The 17,319-nt window shown below is 38.2% G+C and overlaps 1 protein-coding gene and 1 long non-coding RNA gene across 4 annotated transcripts in view; one reads left to right on the top strand and one right to left on the bottom strand.

Moving 5' to 3' along the window:
• The window catches only part of LOC104008451 (uncharacterized), a 172,188-nt gene extending 167,897 nt beyond the window's left edge, over positions 1 to 4,291 (bottom strand). For both annotated transcript variants that reach the window (XR_008537824.2, XR_008537822.2), the window contains exon 1: positions 4,214 to 4,291. This is a non-coding gene — a long non-coding RNA (uncharacterized LOC104008451). The remainder of the gene's footprint in view (positions 1 to 4,213) is intronic.
• A 19-nt stretch (positions 4,292 to 4,310) lies between these two features.
• On the top strand, positions 4,311 to 16,486 carry LIN7C (lin-7 homolog C, crumbs cell polarity complex component). 2 transcript variants are annotated; one of them, XM_054661271.2, is made up of 5 exons: positions 4,311 to 4,396; positions 9,183 to 9,301; positions 9,537 to 9,608; positions 11,498 to 11,707; positions 15,101 to 16,486. In XM_054661271.2, the coding sequence occupies exons 1-5, from the start codon at positions 4,360 to 4,362 to the stop codon at positions 15,203 to 15,205; spliced, it is 543 nt and encodes a 180-aa protein (XP_054517246.1). In that variant the 5' UTR covers positions 4,311 to 4,359; the 3' UTR covers positions 15,206 to 16,486. The 2 variants fall into 2 exon arrangements, with proteins under 2 accessions (XP_054517246.1, XP_521874.2); XM_521874.8 differs by having other exon boundaries at positions 4,312 to 4,396; positions 12,267 to 16,486.
• Positions 16,487 to 17,319: the final 833 nt, after the last annotated feature.

The following is a 17,319-nucleotide window of genomic DNA, read 5'->3' as shown; positions in this document are numbered from 1 at the left end:
AAGCATCTTTTCTGGGTCTCCCACTTGAAGACAGCAAATTATGGGATTTCTTGGCTTCTGTAGTCTCCTGAGCCAATCCATCATAATAAATCCTTTCTATATATCTAAATATATTCTATTGGTTCTGTTTCTGTGAGGCACCCTGATACACTAATCATTTTGAAATCACCTTAATCTCCTCTATATTGGATCCTCTTTTTCTTGAATTACACATACCTTTACTGGCTAACTTTTTTTTTTTTTTTTTTTGAGACAGATTCTTGCACTGTTGCCCAGGCTGGAGTGCAGTGGCGCAATCTTGGCTCACTGCACCTCCTGGGTTCAAGTGATTCTCCTGCCTCAGCCTCCCGAGGGGCTGGGATTACCACCCCTGGCTAATTTTTGTATTTTTAGTAGAGATGGAGTTTCGCGATGTTGGCCAGGCTGGGTTCAAACTCCTGACCTCAAGTGATAAACATGTCTCAGCCTCCCGAAGTGCTGGGATTATAGGCATGAGCCACCGGCCCTGGCCAGCTAACTTTTTTTCTTAAAGATGGGGTCTCACTCTGTCACCCAGGCTGGAGTGCAGTGGCACAATCATAGCTCACTGCAGCCTCAAACTCCTGGGCTCAAGTGATTCTCCCACCTCAGCCTCCTGAGTTGTTTGAACTACAGGTATGAGCTACTGTACTTGGCTTGGCTCACTTCCTACTATTGATGGAGCACATTTTCTAGTAGCTCTTGAGAAAGTATGTATGGAAGGTTAACAATTTTTAGAACTTACATGTGTAAAATATTTTTCATTATTCCTTCACACCTGATTGATACTCTGGTTGGTGTTACGGGGTGAACTGTATCTCTTCCCTTCAAAAAAAAAAATTAAAGTTCTAACTCCCAGAACCTCAAAATGTGACTTTATATGGAAATGAGGTCACTGATGATGCAACTAATTTAGGGTACGGTCACACCAAAATAGGAAGTTCTTGTAAGATGATTTCCAGCTGACAACAGATACACAAGGGAAGACGCCATGTGATAATGACAAGAGACTGAAGTAATGCAGTTGCAGGCCAAGGAACACCAAAGCCTGCCAGCAAACTACCAGAAAGCTAGGAAGAGACAAGGAAGGAATCCTCTACACTTTCAGAGAGCACATGACATCTTGGCTTCTGACTTCTCGCCTCCAGAAGTGTGAGACAGTGACTATCTATTGTTTTAAGTCACCCAGTTTGTTGTATCTTGTTATGGCAGCCCTAGAAACCTAATACAGTTGGATATAGAATTCTAGTTTGCAAATAATTTTTTCTAAAAATTTAGCTGCTCTCTGTGTCTTAGCTTCCAGTGCTGCTGAGGAGAAGTACAATCTTGTTCTGATTTCCAATCCTTAGAATATAATTTTTTATCCTCTCTGGAAACTTCTAGGATCTTCTATCTATTCCTAGGATTCTGAAATTTTATGATGATTACATATGTTAATCATCCACCCGGGTGTGGCGGCTCACGCCTGTAATCCAGCACTTTGGGAAATCAAGGTGGGTGAATCACTTGGGGACAAGGGTTTGAGGCCAGCTAGCCAAACATGGTGAAATCCCATCTCTACGAAAAATACAAAAATTAGCAGGGTGCGGTGGCAGGTGCCTGTAAACCTAGCTACTCGGGTGGCTGACGCATGAGAATCACTTGAACCCAGGAGGCAGAGGCTGCAGTGAGCCGAGACTGCGTCACTGCATTCCAGCCTGGGTGACAGAGTGAGACTCCATCTGAAGAAGAAGAAGAAAGAAGAAGAAGAAGGAGAAGGAAGAAAGAAGAAGAAAGAAGAAGAAATAAATTACCAGACAGGGAAAGGAAAAGAGCAAAAAAACAGTCCACAAACTCAGTTCCTAAGAATAGTTCCCGTTCCTACCAAAGTAGAAAAACCACATAATTCACTTTGGGTATGGGGTAAGGAACTTTGAAGGGTACTGTCTTAGTAGTGGGATACAATTAACCCTACATAAATGACTGAATTGGTTCCACCTAAAAAAAATCAAAACCCAAAAGAACAAAATTGTTTTTCAAGTAAGTAAATTTTACAAAGTCTAGCATCTTGTTAAAAAAAAAAAAAAAAATTTCCAGGCATGCAAGAAGCAGGAAATTATGAACTGTAACGAAGAGAAAAATCAATCAATAGAAACTGTGCCAGAAATAGCATAGATCATAGAATTAGTAGACAAGGATATTAAAACTGTCATTATAATTGTAGTCTATGTGTTTAAGAAGCTGCAGAAAAGTTGAGCATGTTAAGACATAAAAGATGTAAGACACACACCCACACCCAAATCAAACTGGTAGAGGCAACAACTACAATGTTTTATATGAAGAATGAACTGGACAGGATTTCAATATTAGATATTGAAAAAAGATTAATGAATATGAAAACATAGCAATTATCCAAAAGGAAACATAAAGAAAATCTTGAAAAAAAATGAACAGAGCATCACTGAGCTGTGACACAATGCCAGTTAGCTCAATATACATGTATATTATGTACATGCACATGACTCCAATAGTCACACCAAAGGAGAGGAGCAAGAGAATGGAAAGAAAAAATATTTGAAGAAATAAGGGCAATGTTTGCATTTGTCTTGCTCTACCTGGTATTCCTATCAAGGCACCTGGTATATATTAGGTGTTTAATAAACATTTCTTGAACACATTTGCAGCAAAAAAAAATGACAACAATGAGTAAGAGATAAGCACCTGAGTGTTATTGCAACGTATTTAGGCCATCAGAGGACAAAAAAGGGGAATAATATGGAGAAAAGGCTTGGTAGAAGTGGCATGTCTTCAGCAGGGACCCATGAAATGGGTTCAACTGAGTGTGTACAAAGTTTGGAGACTAGGAAGGGATGAAGAAGGGCATTCCACACAAGAACAACACAAATGAAGATTTGGAGCCTGGCACAGTGGCCCACGCCTGTAATCCCAGCACTTTGGGAGGCCAAAGCAGGAGGACTGCTTGAGCTCAGGAGTTTGAGACCAGCCTGGGCAACATAGCAAGACCCCCATCTCTACTAAAAATTTAAAAATTTGCCAGGCATGGTGGTGCTTGCCTGTAGTCCTCGCTACTGGCAAGGCTGAGACAGGAGGCTCTCTTGAGCTGTGATTGCACCACTGCACTCCAGTCTGGACAACAGAGAGAAACTCTGTCTCTAAAACAAACAAAAAGACTTGGAATCAGGAATAAATATGGTTGAAACTATACTATCTGGACTGAAGTGGTGGTTGCACTTAGAGGTAATGAGAAATGAAGTTAGTTGGATGAGTTAGGGTCAGAGTATGCAAGGCTTTAGAAATAGGAAACAGGAGAGAAACCATTGAAAGTTTCTGAACAGAACTTGTGATGATGAAATCACAATTCAAGGGGAGAAAAAGGAGCATAGTGGTGGCATCCATGATGGATTTGGAGAAGAAAATACTAAAGGTGAATGGAAAGGGTGGACCAGGGGCAAACAGGTTATTAAAACAGTCCCATCATGAAGTGTTGAAATGCTGGATGTAAACACACCTACCACAGTATCAGTACAGACTAAGGGCTTGGATAAATGTTATTCAAATCCAAATACTAAAATTCTTCTTGGTTCGCGAAAATTTCAGAAGTGGCTCAAAAATCTGTAATGCATTAAGAATATTATTTGCTTCACAATATTTCATTTACTTAAGATTTTATAAGAATCAGCTGCTTATAAAATTGTTACTTTGTGGAGCACCAAAGCACCTTGTTCTCTCCCTCACCCAGATATGTTTCATGCTGTTTGTACTTTCCACCCCTTAACAGATTTGGAGGGAAGATTCAAGCCGTGGATTTTTAAATTTAAAGCAATGCTGTCACAAATTGAGAACTGACAACATGCCATTACACATTTAATTGCCACCGAATCCCAGAGTTTAAAAATTGTAAGGACCTAAGAGATAGGACCTCTCGTTGTACAGATGCGGAAACTGAGGCTGGGAGAGGGTAAGTGAACAGTCCCAGGTCACAGAGCTGCTAATGGGCAAGGTGGGACTAGAATCCAGGCTTGACCCCTCTACGCGGAGCCAAGGGTTCGAAGCGATCGGGATAAGGGAAGCCTGAGGCAGGGAACGAGAGTCAGGAAAGCAGCTCTTCCCAACCCTAGGAGGCCGGGGGACCTCGTCACCGCGGAAGGAGCGGAGCCAGGCCGACCTAAAAAGCCGTAAGTCCAGGTACCCTTACCCTGATGGCCGCGGCGAAACACTCGGCCACCTTCCTGATCTCGCGATACTAGCCGGTACTCACTTTTCCGGCTTCCCCTAGGCCCCGCCCCTCCACCTCAGCCCTTCTGTCGTCATTTCCTGTGGGTCTGTAGGTTACGGGAGAAGATGGCGGCGCTAGGGGAACCCGTGCGGCTGGAGAGAGGTGAGTGCAGCCGAGGCTCGGCGGAGGTGGGCGGAAGGGTTGGGGGAGTGCTGTGTCTCTGGAGGGGAGGAGGAGTGACCCAGGCTCTGAGATCCGGAGCCAGGCTGTCCCTTGTGCCGGCGCCAGAGGCCGCCGTTGTCTCTGTGCCTGGCTCTAGGAAGGGCGCTTACGGTATTTTGTCTGTTAACCGTAAGCCCTCCTCTGTTCACACGGACTGTTCCAAGGCACAGCACAACTAAACACAACCTGCCCGCTTCGCAGACACACGCCGCACACGCGCTCCCTTGGTGAGCACAGCAGAAGCAGCATTCGGAGACCCGTACACCCGAAAAGCAAACGTCACACACCCGGTTCGCACAGACTACACTCATTGCCTGTACAGCACGAGAACGGACACACGGTACAATTCAACAGAACCTCCTTTCCCCGTTGTTTGCACACAAACTCCTTCATTACTTTCTCCACAACCTCGCTTGTATTCGGGTTGGGGTATTTGCTAGCTTTTGTGCCCCTCCTAGAAATGGAGAGGTTGCTTTAAAAACAATCCTACTGACTTGGTCTTGGGAAGGAGGTTACGTAAGTAAGCCGAATAGTGGTAGATGCTAAAACACTTGCAGGTGCAGTGTTTTTCATTTCTTACAAACCCTACAATTGCAAACTGGTTGGCTGATTGCTTCCTAGAGCAGACTGTCAAGGAAAATAAAACCACCTCTGCTGAGTAATTAGAGAAGCCTACGAAAATAACTGGCTATGCGCCTACCATGATTTCCAGCATTCCAGCGTTTCCAGTCCTTTTACAGATTTCCAGCATTCCACTCTGTCCCTAAGTCCTTTATTTCAAACAATTTCAAGCATGCTTTTCATACACCAGCATTAGAAATCATTGATAGGAATTGAGAAGTACAAATAAACATTTTGAGTACTGGTGGTAAAAAAAAAAATGTATATGTAGGATAGAGACTGAAATTATATTGCACATATTAACATTTGCAATTAGTCTAAATATTACTATTGTTCCCTAAGAAAACACATTTTTAGAATTACTGTACTTAGAAAAACCTCTTTCCTAATGCCTTCCCACAAACAAATGTGCACTTAATGTTGCTGATTTGCTCTTTACCGTGTTCACCATTTGGAAGCCTCACTGTAAATGAGATTCTTTCCGTTAAGCCTATTAAAGCATCATTTTAGAGGACTAGCTACTCTGGGAAGACTTGCCGAGTTAGGCCTAAGTCTCTGACATCTTCCTCTTGAGCACAGTGGCACTGTGTTTTATAGATGGGAGCAGATCTGTTTGGTGTTAACAGGAGTAAGTTTTTTCTTTGAAAGCTAGTTAAGATTCTAACGTATTGGTGGTCTTTTGTGTTTTTGTTGTTGCTGTTTGGAGACGTAGTCTTGCTCTGTCGCCCAGGCTGGAGTGCAGTGGCGCGATCTCGGCTCACTGCAACCTCTGCCTCCCGGGTTCAAGCAATTCTCCTGCCTCAGCCTCCCGAGTAGCTGGGACTGCAGGCGAACGCCGCCAAACCCGGCTGTTTTTTGTATTTTAGTAGAGATGGGGTTTCACCGTGTTGCCCAGGCTGGTCTCGAACTCTTGAGCTCAGGAAGTCCGCCCGCCTCGGCTTCCCAAAGTGCTAGGATTACAGGCGTGAGCCACTGCACCCGGCCGGTCTTTGTATTTTTAAATGCAACACAAAATGTGGAACTTCTGTGGCATTTAGTTTTGATAGTCATGGCTTTGTTTTTTGCTGTTACAGATTTCTTTTCTCTTCTTCAGTAGAAGACTCCACCCCTTAGTAGGATGAATTACAGTCAGCCCTCCATATCCATGGGTTCCATATTTCAACCAACTGCAGATTGAAAATACTCAGAAAAAAATCGTGTCTGTATAGAACATGTACAGACATTTTTTTCTTGTCTTTATTCCCTAAACAATGTGATATAACAACTGTTTACGTAGCATCAGATATTGTAAGTAATCTACAGATTATTTAAAGTATAGAGGGGGGATATGCATAGGTTTTATGCCAATACTATATCATTTTATATCAGAGACTTGAGCATCTGCAGATCTTGATATCTGTGGTATCTGAAGAAGGTCCTAATGAATCCCCCACTGTTACCAAGACAGCTGTACTAGTCGTTGCCATTTAGCAGGGTAAGAAAGTCAGATTACATCACCTCTGATTCTTGTTTAGAATTCTAACAGACTCTATTAACAAACACTCCCAACGATCCTAAAGTAGAAAATCCTACAGTACAATTACAATACAGTGCCTGATCACATATGATGATTTAGAGTGCCTTCTAAATCATCAAACTATGATTTAATGAAACACAAATTTGAGCACATAGTAGGTACATTTTAGATTTAGTCAAAAGCATTTTACTTTTTTCCGTTTTTTTCTTCATTGGAAATTTTTATATGGCTTATATATTATAACTTTATAAATCAAAATAATTGATGAACCAACAGTCCCCATGTATCAGTCATTCTGGTGATGGGAAATCAGAATGGTGAAGGTCTATTTGCTTCCATTGCATTTGATTAACTTTTTAAGTTTAAGCTTTCTTTACCTCAAATTTAAAAATCTGCTTTCTGGCCAGGCGCAGTGGCTCACGCCTGTAATCCCAGCACTTTGGGAGGCCGAGGCAAGCAGATCACTTGAGGTCAGGAGTTCGAGACTAGCCTGGCCAACATGGTGAAACCCTGTCTCTACTAAAAATACAAAAATTAGCTGGGCCTGGTGGCAGGTACCTGTAGTCCCAGCTACTCGGGAGACTGAGGCACGAGAATCACTTGAACCCTGGAGGCAGAGGTTGCAGTGAGCCAAGATCGTACCACTGCACCCCAGCCTCAGCAACAGAGGGAGACTCCATCTCAAATAAATAAATAAATTATCTTTCTGCCGGGTGTGATGGCCCAAGCCTGTAATCCCAGCACCTTGGGAAGCCGAGGTGGGTGGATCATGAGGTCAGGAGTTTGAGGCCAGCCTGACCAACAGGGTGAAACCCTGTCTCTACTAAAAATACAAAAATTAGCCGAGCGTGGTGGTGGGCTCCTGTAATCCCAGCTACTCAGGAGGCTGAGGCAGGAGACTTGCTTGAACCTGGGAAGCAGAGGTTGCAGTGAGTGGAGATTGCGCCACTGCACTGCAGCCTGGGCAACAGAGTGAGACTCCATCTCAAATAAATAAATAAATATCTTTCTTTACTACATTTATTCATAGTTTTCTATCTGCAAACACGAAGAAGGCCATACTAACTCTATAAAGAAAAATTTCCAGTCCTTGAGTGTAACGAAATCAGGAACTTCTACTTAAGTCAAAAGGAAGCAAAGCAATAATAGAATACTGGGCATTGTAGTACCAGGGGTACAAAAACAGTATACCAAAACAGTTTTTGGAAAAATAAAAGTAGAGATAGTTAACAGTGTTATAGCTGACTTCCTGAATCTTCTAAAATGTCTCAATTCATAAAACACTTATCCTCACACTTCTCAGTGAGAATTCCCTAACGTGCTTCATACATTTGTATAAATGTATACAACCTCTTAGGGTTTTTTTTGTTTGGTTTTGTTTGGTTTTTTGTAGATGGAGTTTCACTCTTGTCACCCAGGCTGGAGTGCAGTGGCACAATCTCAGCTCACTGCAACCTCCACCTCCTGGGATCAAGCGCTTCTCCTGCCTCGGCCTCCCAAGTAGCTGGGATTACAGGCACCCGCCACCATGCCTGGCTAATTTTTGTATTTTTTTTAGTAGAGTTGCGGTTTCACCATGTTGGCCAGGCTGGTCTTGAACTCTTGACCTCAGGTGATCCACCCGCCTCGGCCTCCCAAAGTGCTGGGATTACAGGCATAAGCCACTATTCCCAGCCAATATTTCTTATGATTAATTGGTACCAATGTAACATAACACTTTTGCTTGCTAAGCCCTTTTTTATGTATTTTGTGGTTCAGTTGTTAACTGAACTCATAACTCTTCCTCATAACCCTTATATGGAAGGTACTGTTATTTCCATTGTACAGTGAAAGAAACTGAGACATAAGGAGGTCATGTAACTTGCCCAAGGTCACACAGGTGGTATTGAGACCAGATTGATAAAGCTAATTGTTTTTATTTTTCTTTTTTGTAAACATAAGTGTTGGAGCTTGTTTGAATTAACAGTGTTAATTAAGTTGAAAAAAAATCAGTTTATTTCATTTGTACTGCTTGTTTTTTGCATTTTTATGGTTGTTTTAAATGTGTCCCTGCCACTAACTGCATCTGCTCTCGAGTGGTTATCTACCTATGTATCATGTTTCTTTCGAGGAATGACCAGTGATTTTACTAGCTTATAGTGCCTTGTACTGTTCAGTGCTTTGGTTACTAATAATAATTAGGTAAATTTTTATTGACTAGTTTCTGACAATATTGCTAGCTTTTCTGAAGCAGTACAATGTTCACGTATCGGTCACATTTGAGTCACAGTCCTTTCCGATGACATTTGGTATTTTGTGTTCAATTTGCCTGTGTTTCTCCAAGGTCTTATTTTATGCTTCTGTAATCTCAGTAGTTTTTCCTATCTACTGTAAAATTTAGTGTTCTTACATTTTACATTCTCACCCTCCATGTGTGTACACACACACAGTCTCCTTCCCACCAAACACATGTGCAAATTCAATGCTTTTTTTCCCCTCTATTGTCTGTATATTATTTGCCCTTGAGGAATGAATCCTAACTGCCACACTGTTACATAGGCATTGAGAAAACCCTTGGAGAAAATTATCTGTGTGTGTGTTTAACTCTAGATATTTGTAGAGCAATTGAATTATTGGAAAAACTACAAAGGAGTGGAGAAGTACCACCACAGAAACTTCAGGCTTTGCAAAGAGTCCTTCAAAGTGAATTCTGCAATGCTGTGAGAGAGGTGAGTAAACATCATTAAAATTTACAAAAATTTGAGTTAATTAGGTCAGATAATACTCTAAATTTGGGTTCAACATTTCTTAAGAAAAACTTTAGAAAACATTAAAACCAGTCCCTCTCATTTTTGGAATTTCTGATAAAACCATTTTATAAAGATGCATAACTTTGCCTGAAATTTTAACTTCACAGAGAACTCAAGCATGGTATATTCTGAGATATAACTTTGGCTTTTACAGGTATATGAACATGTCTATGAGACTGTGGACATCAGTAGCAGTCCTGAAGTGAGAGCGAACGCTACTGCAAAGGTAAATTTTTTTGTTTTCCAAAAGTGAGAATTCTTCATAAATTAGAAGTTTAAAATATGGAGTTATTAAATTCATAATAAACTTACTTTGAAGACTAACATGTATCTTTCAAGCTACACCAAATTTCTCAAGTACTAAGAAATAAGACATTTGTTTCTATTGCCTTTACATAAATGCTGCATGATAAATAGCTTACATAAGCTATTTTATCATGCAGTTTAGATAATGCAATAGAAATGTACTTGCATACAATATGTATCATGCAATATATAATTGTGTTGTATATGTTATATATATGATACTATATAATATTCATTATACAAAATCTAATCAGAATTTTAAGATATGAATTACTATCCTCATCTTATTGATGAGGAAGCATGAGGTTATTTGCCGCAAACCACACAAATAGCATATGATAGAGCTGGGGTACTTCCCCGAGTTGATTTTTGCTTTCTTCTTTACATTATCTGCATTTCTGTGCCATTGTTTTCCTCAAATAATTTAGGTATTGACCTCACTATTCATGATAGGGGGTTTGAACAGGGTAATATCAGCAGTCGGTGACTTAAATTAATCATCAGCAGATAGTTTTTTATGGATAGTTACTGGCTCACAAAAGGAAATGGTGGATTCTTTGTTGAATACAAATACTTAAATATGTGGATATAGTTTATCAGTGTAGAAAAGACCAGAGAAACATGGTTTTAATTGCTGAGTTGTGTGACTTTGATAGCCTACTGAATTTCTGAGCCTTAATTCCATTATCTGAAAAATGAGGCCTTTTTCAGAGCTTCGAAGATAACGGGTGTTCAGTAAATCTTGATTTCTTTCCTCCTCCCCATTTTTGTGATCCATCACAAAAAAATGGTACTAGATAATTACCCTTTAAAGCAAAGTGAAACAAAATCTCAACTTTATAATTAGTTTGGATTAGTCTAAAGTTGAGCTTTAAAGAAGATACGGCTCTGTTTCATCTTCTGTGGGGATTTTTAGTTGTGACTAGTTAACTAAAGCAACAAAACATTCAGATTGGCTATATGTACCTCTCTTTTTCTCAATATTGAGTTATTTCTTGACATCTTAGATATTTAGTATATAGTACAAATAGTACAGAAGCCAAAATGATTACATATAAGGGCAACTCCATGTTGATTATATAGGTAGGTTGTGTCCTGCACAAAGGCTCCTGAAGGAGTTGGGCGATCCAGATCTAAAGCCCAGGGCTGCTAGCATGCTGGGGAAGGGGTTTTCCTCCTTACCATGTACAATATCCGTCTGCCCAGTAAGTCTGCTTGCCAAGCCCTGCGCATACAGGACTGCACAAAAGAATGGGCACTGAATGGGCTAGGAATGACCTAAAAAATCATAACAAAAAATCGTAACATTTCCTGCATAACTCGAAATTATTCATTTGTCGTCTCTGAAATACCTTCTGTTTAGCTTACCTTCTCAGAATCACCAGTGAATTTGTGAGCATTCAGACGTCAAAAATACGTGCTCAAAAGTAGTTTTCAAAAAGAGACAAAAGAGGCCAGGCGCAGTGGCTCACGCCTGTAATCCCAGCACTTTGGGAGGCCGAGGCGGGCGGATCACGAGGTCAGGAGATCGAGACCATCCTGGCTAACGTGGTGAAACCCCATCTCTACTAAAAAAAATACAAAAAAATTAGCCGGGCGTGGTGGCAGGCGCCTGTAGTCTCAGCTACTCAGGAGGCTGAGGCAGGAGAATGGCGTGAAGCCAGGAGGTGGAGCTTGCAGTGAGCCAAGATCACGCCACTGCACTCCAGCCTGTGCGACAGAGCGAGACTCCATCTCCGAGGGAAACAAAAGATGAAAGAACTGAAGTAATTAAAAGTCATATTTTTAATATGTAAAACTTTCTTTCAGGCTACTGTTGCTGCATTTGCTGCCAGTGAAGGACATTCTCATCCTCGAGTTGTTGAGCTACCAAAAACAGAAGAGGGCCTTGGATTCAATATTATGGGAGGCAAAGAACAAAACTCTCCAATCTATATATCTCGAATAATTCCAGGTGGAATTGCTGATAGACATGGGGGCCTCAAACGTGGAGATCAACTCCTCTCTGTTAATGGAGTGGTAAGAATGAATTTTATTTCTATTTGTAGTGATCTGTTGTGACCACCTGGGGGCGTATTTGAGTAATAGGAGAAACCTAAGAAACTTGTGGTTTAGAAATGCCTTGAGGGAATCCTAGGCAGTACTATTAATACAGTGATCCTTTTTTTTAAGCACTATAAGTGTATTTTGCAGTGTAAATTAGCAGTGCTTAGTGTCATTTTTATGACATAAGCTCTTTATTAAAGGCAATACATTAAATTAGAAGTCTACCCTCATTTTACTCTTATAAAATGGCAATTGCTTGATCTACTGAAATAATAAGGCATATAGATTAATATGCTAATTATTTGGAACTTAAAAGCCAGCTTTTAGACTATAAACAGAATATGATGTAAGAGAGGATTTCATATAGATTAAAATGGTAAGGCAGGATTATTTCTTAGTTTTGTAATGTTGGAATAATATAACATTAAAACTTTTTGTCATTATATATATTGTAAACATTTTTGCATTTTGAGTTACTTTCAAAACTTAGATATTAGTGTATGGTTGTTTGTTTGTTTTTTTTTTCCCCTAGAGTGTTGAAGGAGAACATCATGAAAAAGCTGTAGAACTGCTGAAAGCCGCACAAGGAAAGGTTAAATTAGTGGTACGATACACACCCAAAGTCTTAGAAGAAATGGAGTCGCGCTTTGAAAAAATGAGATCAGCAAAACGCAGGCAACAGACCTAATACATTTCAAAACTTGATATTTCATTTTGCGTTTTAGCTAGAGAAGTTTTCCTTGTGACTTACTAATGGCTGCAATGCCAATGATTGTAAGAAAACAAACAAATTTATCATGAAATTCTCCTTGCCATTTTATAAATGCCTATTTTAACATCATTTATGGTTCCAGAGATGCATACACTTTTTTCTGACAAGAAAAAGTAAAAGGTGATGAGGGCAATTCTGTCCTACTGTTTTTACAGGCCTTTTTCAAATGCAGATTTTGTCATAAAGTTGTTATAGATTTTTTAAAATGCTTTTTTAATATTAAAATGTACTTTTACATTCTTAATCTTTTTTTAGAAAGGAAAAGTTTTCTTCATTTAGCTGCTGATTTAAAAGTAAAGTTCTCCAATTCTTTTTTTTGCTTACTCTATTTTTTTTAACCTGTGAAATTTCTTTACAGTTTTCCAAGAAATTAAGCATAACAGTCTCATCTACAGCAGTTCATTACACTGTCAATGTTAACATCATTGCTGCATTTTGTACTTTGAACACACACATAATATATATAACCAGTGGTAAATCATGACTCAGTACAGTGCAAGTTTTTTCACTTTCACTTAAACATAATATATAATGGATATTCATTTATACTGATTTATGAAAGTAAGTTTTTAAACACTGAATCATTGCTAAAATACATATTCTTAATATTTGAGCATTGAGGCAAGAGGATGTAATTGATAGCATTACTTATTACATCCCTATTTATATTCAACCGTACATCAAATTATAAATGCAAAACAGGTTCAGATTTCATCTTTTGTGATTTCTTTTAAATACTATTCATTTTTATTTAAATGCACAGTATTTCCCCTATATTTTAGTCCTTCCATTCCTAGAGACAAACCAGTTATTTGGTGGTGGGAAGTAGCTGAAGCAAAGAAGGAAAAGTAATACCTTTAACCTCACTAGCTTCAAGAGTAGACATTCTTACTAGCTCAATTTAAATAATTGATTTTAAATAGGAAGAAAAGAGGATATATTTAAGATACATAGAAATTATGATGTGAAGTATTCATGAGAATCTGTAGATTCCATCAAAATAAGTAGGAACTCATACTAAAATTGTTGGATTTAGAGAGGCAACTTTTGTTTATGATTCAAATATGGGAATTTGAGAAATATTTCATTTGTCCACTGGATGTCACCATTTTACTAAAAGGCAGCTATTAGTGTGGGACTGTGACTGAGGTCTTAAAGACTGAAAGAGTTGGGGTTCATTTTCTGTCACAACTTACAGGAACATTTGTACTTTAAGAAAAATTTAAGTGACAAATGTTAGAAGATGATGGATTGAAAAATATAAGTAATTTGGCATATTGACCCTATATAAAAAAGTGGGCATTTTGTAACATTCCTTCAGGAAGAATAGAATTGTATGCTTTTTTCTGCATGTTTGTGATCACTGTGAGTCTCAGATGATTATTCCAGTTTTCAATGATTTTTCAAAATAAAAGTCAATCAGCATTGTTATTTATCATTAAGGTATTGAACACTGGATTGCATGGTTGAATGTGTCTTTAATCCACTACAAAATGTGCTTGTTATTGATAGGATCATGTTGTTAAATTGTAAATTTTCAAAATTAATTGATGTTTTAAAAATGTTGAGACCAAAGTAGTATAGAAGTATGGACTTAATTTAATTGTAAAATTATTAGAGGTATTTGTTGTAGAGCTTTATATATTAAAGAGAGGTATTGGTGCATATAAAAACAGTAATATTATTGTTATGCTTGTATTCTTGCATTTCAGGGTAAGTAAACCCTGAAGAAATCTTATTTTAGTATAGCTACAGCTGCAGTAGCTTTTAAGTATGTATCAACATTTCATTATAAATTATAGCTTCCTGGTTCTGTGTCTCAGCTGTTTCAGAACTTTCAGCCAAGTTAAATCTTTTTTGGTGTTGAAACTTTTAGTAAGTTGAGTAAGCTATTTTTTTCCCTACGGTAATCCACAATCTGTTCTTTGTGTGGGTTGACACCTATTTATAATTCTTAAAATAAGGGTAGCTCAAAGGAGCCAAATACAGTAGTTTAGCTTGCTACTGTTGAGCATGAATAGCAGTAGGTTGTTTTCATTAATGCAGTTTTCATAATGTATCCCAGAATTTTAAATCTTGACCATAGAAAAATACAGTCATTCATTGGCAAAGATGTACAGTGGTGGTTTAGTGCAGTGAGGAAATGATGGGAATTTTTATCTTAGAAATGGATGATTCATGAATAAAACTAGGTACATAGTAAGTGTATGATAGATGTTTGATTTGTAAATTACAAATATAAATTATCACCCCCATTTCCATTTATTTTCTTGATATATCAAAATGTGTTGACTTAGTGATTCTCAATCTTAGCTACATATTAGCTTGGCAGAGCTTTAAAAAATTGATACCTGGGTCCTATTCCATAACAACTAAATCAAAATCACCCTTTTTTTTTTTTTTGTAAAGCTTTCCAGGTGGTTCTAAAGGATACCTAGGGTCAATAACCCATTATAAAATGATCTGATTACACTGGACACTCTTAGGAAGTATCAAAATAGAACAGTTCAATTTGCAGCTACTTAATGATTAATTACATTTCTTAGGGTTTTTTTTGTTTTTTTTGTTTGTTTGTTTGTTTTTTGTTTTAAAAGAGACAGGATCTTGCTTTGTCTCCCAGGCTGGAACACAGTGGTGTGATCATAGCTCACTGCAGCCTGAAACTCCTTGGCTTCCACCTCAGCCTCCCAAAGCATTAGGATTATAGACGTGAGCCACTGCACCTGGCCAAGTAATTTCTTTTAGGAATAAAAGGTACTTGGCATTCCTTATTTGGGAAGTAATTTCAGTCTTATCTTTTTTTTTCTTTTTTCTTTTTTTTAATAAAATCTACCAGTAATTTAAATGTGAGCTTTTTATGTCTGTCATCATTCTGCCCCCTTTGCCTTTAAAACTTACAAAAATACGTGTTTGTTATTTGAGAAAGCATGTTTAAAAATTGCAGATGAGAAATATTGTCGTTAATATGTACTGTCTTAATCTGGGCACTTCATTTGTTAGTATAATACTAGATAATAGCAGCCTAGTTCTTTAGGATTTGACGATTCAAATTTTTTTTTTGTTTTTTGTTTTTGTTTTTTTTTTGAGACGGAGTCTTGCTCTGTTGCCCAGGCTGGCGTGCAGTGGTGTGATCTCAGCTCACTTCAGCCTCCGCCACCTCAAGGCAGTTCAAGCAATTCTCCTGCCTCAGCCTCCTGAGTAGCTAGGACTACAGGCGTGTGCCACCTCTCCCGGCTAATTTTTTTGTATTTTTAGTAGAGACGGGGTTTCACTGTGTTAGCCAGGATGATCTCGATCTCCTGACCTCGTGATTCACCCCCCTCGGCCTCCCAAAGTGCTGGAATTACTGGCGTGAGCCACCATGCCCAGCCTCAAATATGTTTTTAAAAAATATCATTGTCCTCCTCCTCTTAAGATTTTTTTAAGTTCTTTTGCTCAAGTACTTAAGTAGTCTGGCTCAAGTACTTTGTTTACAATTAAAATGGATATTATAGCATTTAATAGAAGAAACGGTTATGGCTTATCCAAAAAGAATGTCAGCATGACCTGGTGTAGACTTAAAAAACTACATGTTTGTGAATATTTTATAATGTGGAATGATCATTGAAATATCAAGGATTCTAGTAATTGTATTTCCTGAATAAATGTATGTTTATGAATTTTCTAACTTACATTTTGTTGTGTCCTCTGCCAACAATCTGGTTTTATAATTGTTGTCTAAAGTTTGCTAGTAGTGTTTCTTCAAAGGTTATTCCAGGTATGGTTAAGTAGTGAGAAAAATCACTTATTAATTTTCAAGAACTTTGAGACTACTTTGTATTGACTCGGTTTTTTAAAATACTGGCAAATGCTATGCTTCTACTTTTAAAATTTGTGGTAATACCCAGAATGGATGTAAAATAACATTTTTCAATAGATTACTTCATTTATCAATTTAATTCTGATTTTAAGGCTTATTTAAAATAAATTTGTATGAGTTATGTCCTCGTTCTTTGGATTTGAAAAAAGTTGATATAACTACACAATAGATAACGTTTATGAAAGGTATGTATAAAAAAACATAATTCCTGGTGGCTGCTGAAATGAAACTTTGAATTTCTATATTTTGCTTTGTCTTTCATAAAATTTAAAGAAAACATTTTCTTGTGTTATTTCAAGAGCGGCAGTATGACGTGATTGAGAGCACAGATTCTGAAGCCAAACAACTCTGGTTTCAATCCCAGTTCCACCATTACCATGTGTCACCTTAGACAGGTTGCTTGATTTCTTTGTGCCTTAGTTCCCTCACCTGTCATTTGTTAATAAGAATGCCTGTAAGTGTCATGCCATTTTCTGTAAGGCCCTTAAAAAGGTGCCTGGCATAGTAAATACTGTTTGTGTTTGCTTTTGTTCATGTAAAATAGCTTCAGAACCTTATGAGCTAAAGGAAATAATTCTGGTCAAAAAATTAAAATTAGCAAGTTTTTATTTTTGTTATTTAGAAAACAACCTTTATGCTTAAAAACTTTAGAAGAATAAGATTCATAAGAAATTATCAAATTTATATTTTGATCAAAGAAACTCGGAATTTTTTAATTGGAGCTTTGAGGATTGAAGCCATGTTCTAATGAAAATCATTGGAAAATAAGTCCAAGTAAGGATTTGTTAAATTAACCTTTAAGTGATGACCTAGGCATAGAGACAGGAGACTACTGGACTAGGTGTTAGACAGTACAAGGCATCACCACCATTAACTTTAAAAAAGTGTGGAAATGTGCCACACAGCCGAGGAACAACAAAAAGCATTTAGTGTTAGGACTCAGTTTTTTTCAAA

This window comes from Pan troglodytes, chromosome 9, assembly GCF_028858775.2.
Source record: "Pan troglodytes isolate AG18354 chromosome 9, NHGRI_mPanTro3-v2.0_pri, whole genome shotgun sequence".
NCBI lineage: Eukaryota > Metazoa > Chordata > Mammalia > Primates > Hominidae > Pan > Pan troglodytes.
The sequence above is the reverse complement of the archived record's forward strand: the minus strand, read 5'-3'. Positions and strand labels throughout refer to the sequence as shown.

Bases quoted from the DNA above. Each gene is read 5' to 3' on its own strand.
- LIN7C (XM_521874.8), top strand. From the start codon at position 4,360: ATGGCGGCGCTAGGGGAACCCGTGCGGCTGGAGAGAG. The intron at 4,397-9,182 runs GTGAGTGCAGCC...GTTTAACTCTAG, and splicing joins ACCCGTGCGGCTGGAGAGAG to ATATTTGTAGAGCAATTGAA. The intron at 9,609-11,497 runs GTAAATTTTTTT...ACTTTCTTTCAG, and splicing joins GAGCGAACGCTACTGCAAAG to GCTACTGTTGCTGCATTTGC.